The sequence below is a fragment of the Photinus pyralis genome, unplaced genomic scaffold (genome assembly GCF_008802855.1).
Source record: "Photinus pyralis isolate 1611_PpyrPB1 unplaced genomic scaffold, Ppyr1.3 Ppyr1.4_LG2, whole genome shotgun sequence".
In the NCBI taxonomy this organism is placed as follows: Eukaryota; Metazoa; Arthropoda; class Insecta; order Coleoptera; family Lampyridae; genus Photinus; species Photinus pyralis.
Genome location: NW_022170403.1, coordinates 45,025,821 through 45,036,396, shown reverse-complemented (window position 1 = coordinate 45,036,396; position 10,576 = coordinate 45,025,821). Strand labels below are relative to the sequence as shown.

The 10,576-nt window shown below is 34.1% G+C and overlaps 1 protein-coding gene across 1 annotated transcript; it reads left to right on the top strand.

Annotated features, from left to right (window-relative positions):
- Positions 1-4,868: 4,868 nt before the first annotated feature.
- LOC116164850 (metaxin-1-like) lies at positions 4,869-5,824 on the top strand. Its single transcript, XM_031479080.1, has one exon. The coding sequence runs from the start codon at positions 4,914-4,916 to the stop codon at positions 5,808-5,810; it is 897 nt and encodes a 298-aa protein (XP_031334940.1). The 5' UTR covers positions 4,869-4,913; the 3' UTR covers positions 5,811-5,824.
- The last annotated feature ends 4,752 nt before the right edge of the window (positions 5,825-10,576 follow it).

Below are 10,576 nucleotides of genomic sequence, written 5' to 3'. Positions count from 1 at the left end.
TAATTATCGTTTAAACAATCACGTAATTCTCTTGCGACCTTTTGAAAGTCTACGACCAATTATCCTTTATGTATCACATCATGTTTTTTTTACTTTTAATTGGATCGTACTATAGATAGAGAGAAAGGGGTAGCTCGGCTGCTGTGACTTCCTTTTCTGCAAGAGAATAGTATCTACTCCGCAAACTGTTGTGGAATAAGAAAACGCAAGAAAAATGTAATAAAATCTGTAGACCAATTTTCGTTTCCGGAAATTGTAGAACTTCCTCCAAATTGTCTTCCTAATGTCGCTTAACAGTGTCATTTGCATCTTATAAACCTTTATGTTAATTTTAGTCGAGATTTTACTGCGGATACTGTACCATTATTGGTCTTTATTGAATTGGCCAAGTACATTGGAGGTACGATAAAATATTTTGAAGGGTCGGATCAGTACTAAACATATATTTCGAAAGCAACTAGATATTTTCTGGTCGTTAAATTGATTTGCAAATGGCCCTTTACACGTATCCAATGCTTAGGGAATATGAATAACCGCATAAATATCGATAAACGGCTCTTCATAAAAAATCTTATGACTCTCTAAAATTAGGTCGCATTATGGGTTTTTGGTATTCAAAGCAGGTTACGCATAACTTTATACTCAACATAATAACTGTGCTCCCTCTATCCGTTAAAAAGTCTCGCACACGTCCTGTCATTTTTATATTCTCGGCCAAAGGAGACGTAGGGAACGCTGCACGAGACGGATTTGAATACTTGCACCAACTCGACTAACAAATTTGAAAAGTTCGCAAGCTCCCGGGAATCGCAAGCCACCTCCATGTGAATATCCACCTTCGCCCATTTTAGTTTATAGCTGAAGTAAGCTCTATATTTTTGATCCTTGCTGTATTTTATTTGTATAAGCGTATCCCGCAGGTGCGATAAGTTTCGGTTGTATTTCCTTTACCTTCTATGTTTTTTAGTTTGATTATACCACGATTCCCGGCTACCGGTAGCCTTTTTACACATGATCGAGTAGAAAACTTTGTAAATTTACGTATCTAAGCTTCATAAACGTCTCTCCCGTGTGTAAAGTATCCGAATGTAAATGGATATTCGTTTTACATCCATCCAAATGCTCACTTCTGGCAAAAAGTTAACGGCACTTCCATTAATTAATGCACGTTAAGCGATTTACCTCACGGTTCGGTGGTAATCTTCGAAAACTAAGTTTACTCAAACTATCAAACTAGTCAAATAAACACTTGTTTTATTGTAATATTAACTGCGCTGCTACAACAAAAAAAGCTCGCAGACGGTAGACTGTGTAATGGAGCGTTTGGGAAGAAAAAGTTTGGCGTGCTAAACTCTATTGCATTTGTTTAAACTGTTTTGTTTCTATTTTGACCCAAAGTAAAGGAGAGATCCACTTCATTGAAGTGAGAGCTGGATCAATTTCTTACAAAAAGTAATCGATTAATTTTTCAGTTATAAAAATAGCTCTTGTTTTGGGACCTTCCCATTAAAAAGGGACATCGATTCTCGAACTCTTTCAGAGCATCCTTCGTGTGTACTTTTATTTTCTACCCTTAGCCGGGTTAGCTACTTCCTTAAACAGTTTAAATTGTGTAAACATTTGAAAGTTGATTGCATTCTAATAATTTAAAGATTTTAGCGATCATTTCTATTGAGGCAAAGGAACGAAATGAGCGTCTGGTTAGAGAAACTTTCAAATACACCTTATATTAATCTTTTTATATTGCGCTTGTGTGTAAAATTCTAAATTTGGGGAACACTGGTTTAAATCCTTTGATTTTTTAAACAAAAATTGCTCAATTTAAATAACAGTAGTTCATTGATTTAAGTTTGTCACGAGGTTTATCAGCTTTGAAAGGGTACTTTAGAAGAATTTGATAACAACTGTAAATGAACTTTAAGAAGAATTCCATAGGAACTTCCGGAAAGATTACGTGGAACTTGGGAAATACTTAAAAGCCAATTTTAAAGGAACTAAGTAATAGTATATAATAATATCACAAGCAGAACCAGTCTAGCTACGTTGGTTTTTGAGATAAAGAGTGAAAACGAAAAGTTTCTAAGGTTTGACCCAAAGTTGGTATTTAGTAAATGCAACACCCTGTATATCTTAACCTCAATTTCTTTTCATCCCTTTTTCTGATTATATTGGTGTATAAAAATCTATTTTTTTTTGCGATGAAACAATAAAAAACCTTATTTTTGACTTCTTTAAATAGTAGGCCATGGAGTCATGGAGATTTTTTATTGTATCCATTGTAACTAAAGCAGTCGATGCCACTCAACAAAAATGGCTGACGGTACACATCATTTCAAAATTCTAAAAAATGGTAAAAAAATATAGGATGATACATCAATGTAATCACGAAAAAGAATGCAAAAAAATGACATTAAAATACAAGGTGTTGCGTTTAAAAAAATAACAAGAGAGGGATAATAAATAAATAAATAAATAAACAGTACGCCGAATTATTCAGTTTGTCGTTGTGCTTGAAAATTACTTATTGCAAAAAAAATATGGTTGAATAGGGAATAAAAATCCCTTTAATTAGCTGTGGCCCCCACGTCATTTAAAATTCTTAAGGGGGTCGCTGTGATACTCACAGGGATGGAGTTTTGGTGTATAATTTATATATTCCTTCCCCCTCAATAACAAATTTGAGCTGTTTTGGAAATTATCCGAACCATGCCTGGTTTTCCAGATAAGGACTGTCGAATTTTGGTTGGGGCTGACACATCCTTTTAATATATTGTTATGTGCAATGGTAAACAGTCACACCAGTCCAACTAGCTCGATTGAACTCAAGTACCAACAAAACCTTCCATATGAAAATGTTGACTCTAAAATTTCCCAAAGCAGGTCCGGCAGGTGATACTATGAAAAGCTCGATAAGAATTTAATTTTATCAATATGAAAAACTCAGCAGCTTTCATTACTCCCACAATTGCAAAGAATTATTTAACAAATTGTTAATAATCTCCATATTCATAATCCTGAATACGAATAGAAAATTTATTTGATCCACAACAAAATTTACAACCCCCGCAATCGTCTACTGCTACATAAGTAAGAACGAATTTTCTTAAAAAATACGAATTTTTGAAACGGGATGGGATTTTACTTATACTTGGCAAAATAAGGGTTGCTTGTAGACTCTTTTAATATAATTGATCAAGGAAATAAAAATATTTGACCCACAACAAAATTTATAACCCCCGCCATCGAATAATGCTACATAAGTAAGAACGAATTTTCTTAAAAAATACGAATTTTTGAAGCGGGTTGGGATTTTACTTATACTTGCCATTATTAGGTAATATTATAAAAAGTGACGATCTAATCTTAAGGATTGCTTGTAGATTCTTTCAATATAATCGATCAAGGAAATAAAAATATTTGACTTACAACAAAATTTACAACCCCCGCAATCGAATAATGATACGTAGATGAGAGCGAATTTTCTTAAAAAATACGAATTTTACAAAAAGAGTGGTATTTTACTTATACTTGGCAATTTAAGGGTTGCTTGTAGGTTTTTTTAATATAATCGCCCAAGGAAATAAAAATATTTGACCCACAACAAAATTTACAACCCCCGCAATCGAATAATGCTGCGTAGATAAGAGCGAATTCTCTTAAAAAATACGAATTTTACAAACAGAATGGTATTTTACTTATACTTCGCAATTTAAGGGTTGCTAGTAGGTTTTTTTGATATAATCGCTCAAGGAAATAAAAATATTTGACCCACAACAAAATTTACAACTCCCGCAATCGAATAATTATATGTAGATAAGAGCGAACTTTCTTAAAAAATACGAATTTTTCAAACAGAATGTTATTTTACTTATACTTGGCAATTTAAGGGTTGCTTGTAGGTTTTTTTTAATATAATCTCTCAAGGAAATAAAAATATTTGACCCACAACAAAATTTACAACCCCCGCAATCGAATAATGATACGTAGATGAGAGCGAATTCTCTTAAAAAATACGAATTTTTCAAACAGATTGTTATTTTACTTATACATGGCAATTTAAGGGTTGCTTGTAGGTTTTTTTAATATAATCTCTCAAGGAAATAAAAATATTTGACCCACAACAAAATTTACAACCCCCGCAATCGAATAATGATACGTAGATGAGAGCGAATTCTCTTAAAAAATACGAATTTTTCAAACAGATTGTTATTTTACTTATACATGGCAATTTAAGGGTTGCTTGTAGGTTTTTTTAATATAATCTCTCAAGGAAATAAAAATATTTGACCCACAACAAAATTTACAACCCCCGCAATCGAATAATGATACGTAGATGAGAGCGAATTCTCTTAAAAAATACGAATTTTTCAAACAGATTGTTATTTTACTTATACATGGCAATTTAAGGGTTGCTTGTAGGTTTTTTTAATATAATCTCTCAAGGAAATAAAAATATTTGACCCACAACAAAATTTACAACCCCCGCAATCGAATAATGATACGTAGATGAGAGCGAATTCTCTTAAAAAATACGAATTTTTCAAACAGATTGTTATTTTACTTATACATGGCAATTTAAGGGTTGCTTGTAGGTTCTTTTAATATAATCGATCAAGAAAATAAAAATATTTGACCCACAACAAAATTAACGATCTAATCTTATATTGCTAGTTATTGGAACTGATATTCATCCACCTGTAGAATAGTAAAAAAGTGCCTTCCCTGCAAAATACAGGGTGTTCCGAAGTTCAGTGCCAAATATGACTTTGTTCCTATAAGCTCGTATGCTAAAATACATCACCTCCGACGTACATCCACCACAAGATTCGTAAAAGTCACATCTACTGTGATCGCAGGCAATACCTGTCAAAAGTTTGACATGTGTAAAAATTTTAGCTCGTACTAAGCAAATTATGGAATTATTTGTATGGGATGGCGATTTCGGACTTGTATCCTTACACTGCGACTGCATACGTGTAATTGCCTACGCTATACTGACAAACGCCCCCGTTAAAGTTGTGTTCTGTCGGAATCCCTGCTACGACTACCCAATTCTGCGTACAAATTCCGAAAAGTTGGTCAATTACGGCGAAATCGTAAGATATCTGCAAAACGAATTGTATATTCTCGATGCAGAACTGGACGAAAAACAGGAAAGTGAGTCATATGTTTTTCTAAATATGCTCACTTTACATTTAAAACCTGTACTGGAGTACTTGCACTGGTTAAATGATACCAATTACGAGACGTTCATGAGAATGTGGTACGCCAAAGTCATACCGATACCGTTGCTGAACTGCGTGTACCCAGCAAGACGAAGAAGGTCAGCACAGGAGTTTTTCGAAAGTTTGTACCCGCACCTGGACCGTGGAGCAATCGAGGTTGACTTACTGAAGAAAGCCCAAGATTGTTTCTTCTCCCTAAGTACGCGACTGGAAAAGAAGCCTTACTTTCACGGAAGCTCTCCCACTACCATAGATACAGCAATCTTTGCCTACCTGGCGCTGATTGCTGAAGTACCGTTACCGAGTAACCCATTTGCGAATATGATCAAAGTAACTCCCACTTTATGCCAATTTATAAGGCGTTTCAAGAGCGATGTTTTCCCAGGCGTAGAATATGACAGTAAATACCTCAACAGAGTTTCGTGTTCAATTAAGGAGAACGAGGATGAAGATCTATCCACGTCTTTAACGGCGAAAATCGTAATAGTGGGTGTAACTCTTTGTGGTATGTTTGTCTATGCAGTTTGCAAAAATCTCGTTGATTTGGGTAGGCTAAATTCGTTTGTTTTAATTGGCGAAAAATAAACAATTTTCATGTGTATGATTTCCCTCTTAGCACTAGGTGGGTATTCTGCAGTAAAAGTGTAAACAAATATAGCAAACGAGCTCCTGGGTATGGCTATGGCTTGACATTGCGCATTATATCTTGAGTTTCATGCAATTCGGTTCATAACTAACGGAGATGTCAAAAGGGCCTTCCTTATTTTTTGGCCTACATTGCTAGTCCAATAACTCCAATCTAGAAATTTGATAAAGGATCCACTTTCAAAATTCGAGATTTCATGCTCACGGACAGACGGACGGACGGACAGACACCGCATAATTATGAGCTCGTTTCTCTTTCGTTAAACTCCATATTCATACCTACTACTGTAATCCTAAATGGCGTTATCAGCAAAATATATAAAACTCAACTTTCAAATTTTAATGGTTTTTTTTCTTTCTTAGCATAATTTTCAATTTTCACGGTCGCCATTATGAAAAGAATGGTCCAACTGTATAAGCTTATTTCTCACATACCACTCTAACTTCGCTAGCATATTTTTGCATCGATTTTAATTTGCCAAATAAAATTTAAACAGATTCAAATTAAGCATACGAAAGGCGAACCATAGGTATATTTATACACTGCATATTAATTACCAATATTAGTTCGTGCGTGAGTAATTTTTTGAACAGTTCACTAGGTTGCTTACAATTGGCATCATAAGCAAACATATATTGATTGGATTATTGTTCTATATGCATACATACAACTTAATGCTATGTAATCAACTTCCAACTCAATGGAAACTGCTGAATATGATTTCTAGATATCAACGAATAAATTAATGTGTTTGTGCACAAACAAAAGCTTTTGTTGAAGTTTGTGCATTGCAGTAGGTTTCGACACACAAGAAGTAATAATTGCTTTTCACTCCCAATGGTAAATTAGCGTACTACACGGTAATAACTTACATTCATGCAAAAATATGCGGCTTCTGATACGCAACTTTGGTTTTATTCGAAAGTGCTTTCAGATTATTTAAGCTGGTAAGAAAGTCAGATTTCGCTTATCCACTTTACAACTAAATTATTCCTAAAATGCAATTAAATTTGGAATTGGAACCGATATTTGTTATTGGTATAATTTACATTATAATTAACTTGAGTTGGAACGAAACACACATCGGTTCGTTTTATAGCATGCGTGTAACTTACACACGATGGCATTTTCAATCGGCTCCACCTATCCTCAAGTAATTGAATTCTGAACTTTATTTGACAAGTTGTGATAGCTGGAAACGTTACGTTTTTATGTCCTACTGTACTTTAATTGAATACTGTCACGCCTAAGGGTCGTATTTCATTGTCAAATATTATAATCTCAAATTGAGTTTTAAATTTATGAGCCCAAAATGTATGTTTTAGATAGATCAGCAGTCCATAAATAGGCAAGGCTTGAAATAAAGGTATTTGTACATTTACCGGACCAAAACGAGTATTTAACCTCTATTTGTTGTAATCCCTTGGGATTAAAATATAATACTGGAATTGAGCCATCTTACAGAAAGTTATTGTCCAAACGGTTGAACTGTACATACACCTGTTGTTCACATAATGCACAAAAAAAGGGTGCATATGTTTCTTAATATTAAATAAAATTTAAAAAAAAAACCTATTTACCCTAAGGTGTATGGCTCAAATTATAAATCATTTTACAACACACAAACTTAATCAATCATCTTTAAGTATGTACACTCAATTTAAGAAGACAAAAATCTAGTAATTAATTAATAAATAACATTTCTACTCGGTTCCTAACCGTTCTCAAACACATTCCTCACTCCACTGCTTCTTGTTCTTTGCCATTTCCTTTACGTTTTTCTCCTTGCTTGTAATATTTTCTTCGCCGCTCCATCCCAGGTTTCTTTCCTCTTCCTCGCCTTCCCAGTGCGTTTGCTTCCCATACCCGTCTCACGATTCTCTGCTCCTCTTTGCAGGTGTCCCCACCAACTCAGTTGTCGTTTTTCACTGAATTTGGTCACGGACTCCATTCCAAGATCTTCGTATGTGGTCACGTAACAACACTCCTGCAATTCTCTTTTGGTATCTGTTCCTCTTTCCATATTTTATTATACAATTCTAGTATTTTCTTCATTGCTTCACTTCCTATCTTTTTAATCATTTGTGCGGTAATCTTACCTGGGGCTTTCCCGTTTTTCATTTTCTGTAGAGCAACTTTAATTTTCTCTTCTGATTTATTTGCTAGTTGTTGGTTACCATGTCGATTCCTTGGTTCTCGTGTTCTGTCTCTTTCTTATTATGGTTGTTTTTATTGCCTTCATCCATTCCCTCCTTATCATTTTGCTCATAATTTGAACTTCCTCCTAACAGATCCTAGGAATATTCTCTCCATCTATCCATAATGTAGTCAGGGTGGGTCAGAATTTGACCTACCTTATTTTTGATTTTTTTTACTATTACTTTGAATCCTTTTCCCAAATTCTTGCAGTGCTGCTTCCTTAGCTTCTTTGACCATATTTCTTTCCTTTTCTCCTTTGTTCCTTATATTGGTTGTATTTATTTTCGGTCTTGTTTTCTACATATTGTTTCCATCTTTCTTAATTTCAATTTGTTTCTTAATATTGTCATTCCACTACGCTGTTCTTTTAGTATGTGTGTTTATCTTCTTTATGCTTCTTTTGCTGCTGTTACTAAAGTATCCTTGAATCTTCACCACATTTCTTCTACCGTCTTATATTTCCAACCTGCTGCGTCATTTACTTTTGGTTAATGATTTATTCGTAAACTGCGGCTACCTTGCGGATTTTGTAGTTTATAGCTTTTTATTGTTTCTTTGTTGTTTTCTCGTCTCTTCGATCTTCTTTTCTTCTAGTTTAGGCGTGCCTCTTATTTTCGCTACCAGTAGGTAATGGTCGCTATATATTTCCGCCTCTTTTCTTACTTTTACATCTTTAATTAACTTGTAGTTATTCCTTTCTGTTACCACATGGTCTATACTAGATTTTTTATTTTTTGAATGCGACTTCACTGGTGTACTTATGAATTTCTTTATGTTCATAAAATGTATTGGATCTCCATTGTTGTTTCTTTCGTCTTCTCCATATTTTCGTAATATTGTCTCTGTTTTCGTCCCTTTCCACTCCTACTCTAGCATTGAAATCCCCGGCGATAAATAGCTTTCCCTGGCTCTACTTTGTAATAGCTTCGAGAACGTTAAGAAAGGGACCTTTTGAAGTGGCGTGAAGAATCTTAAAACGGGAATTGAGATGGAAAAAATGACTTGAGGAGAGGATGTATTACACTTTTCTAATTCTGTATCAGGAAAATATAATGCACGAGGAGGTCTTTCTGTTCCTTTTGTTTTCTATCACTATCTTTTCTACCACTATGAGAAGTATTTCAAAGCTTTATTTCGATTTAAATTTTTGCCATTTGTGTATCAGGAAAATATAATGCACGAGGAGGTCTTTTGGTTCCTAATACACCTTATATTAGTTGACAAGCTCATGTAAAATTTTTCTTGCTACTAGGAGAACATAATGGACGAAGAGGTCTTTTTATATCACTATGAGAAGTATTTCAAAGCTTTGTTTCGATTTAAATTTTTGCCATTTCTGTATCAGGAAAATGTAATGCACGAAGAGGCCTTTTGGTTCCTAATACACCTGTTATTAGTTGACAAACTCATGTAAAATTTTTCTTGCTACTAGGAGAACATAATGGACGAAGAGGTCTTTGAGATCTATGAGAAATATTTGAAAGCTTTACTTGGATTTAAATTTTTGCCAATTCTGTATCAGGAAAGTATAATGCACGACGAGGTTTTTCTGTTCCTAATACACTTGTTGTTTGTATACAAACTTATGTAAAATTTTTCTTGCTAGTGGGGGAACATAATGCGCGAAGAGGTCTTTATTCTCTATCACTATGAGAAGTATTTCAAAGCTTTATTTCGATTTAAATCTTTGCCAATTTTGTATCAGGAAAATATAATGCACGAGGAGGTATTTCTGTTCCTGATACACCTGTTATTTGTTGACAAAGTTATATAAGAAGTTTTTTGCTACTAGGAGAATATAATGCAGGAAGAGGTCTTTATTTTCTATCACTATGGAAGTATTTCAACGCTTTACTTCGATTTCAAACTTTGCCAATTCTGTATCAGGAAAATATAATGCACAAGGAGATCTTTCTGTTTCTAATACATCTGTTATTTTGTTGACAAAGTCATGTAAGATTTTTCTTGCTTTTAGGAGAACATACTGCGCGAAGAATTCTTTGTCTATCACTATGAGAATTATTTCAAAGCTTTATTTCGATTTAATTTTTTGCCAATTCTGTATCCGGAAAATATAATGCACGAGGAGGGCTCTCTGTTCCTAATACACATGTTATTTGTATACAAAATACAAAAAATACAAAAAAAATAGATTTTTCATCCCCTTGAAAAAGAGGTGATTTTTACAGAAATCGTGAGATCTTGGAAACGATTCAACTTTATGGGCCCAAACAATTATCTTCTGTTTTATCATAAAACCTCCAAATTTCAAACCCCTAAGACATTTTTTTGCAAAAATAAGAATAAAAAACGAAAAAAACAGTTTTTCCGGTTTTTCTAGGAAAATTGGAGGTTATGTGAAAATAGTGCAGATACAAAAGTTGCTCATTTTTTTTAATCTCTATAACTTTTACATTTAACATTTTCGTCTAAAATCAATAGTTTTACCACAATTTGCAAAATACCACTTTCCACCCCTTCCAACCCCCGTGATTTCACTCGCGGA

What these genes read in the sequence shown, in the direction of transcription:
- LOC116164850 (XM_031479080.1), top strand. Translation starts at nt 4,914, where the DNA reads ATGGAATTATTTGTATGGGATGGCGATTTCGGACTTGTATCCTTACAC.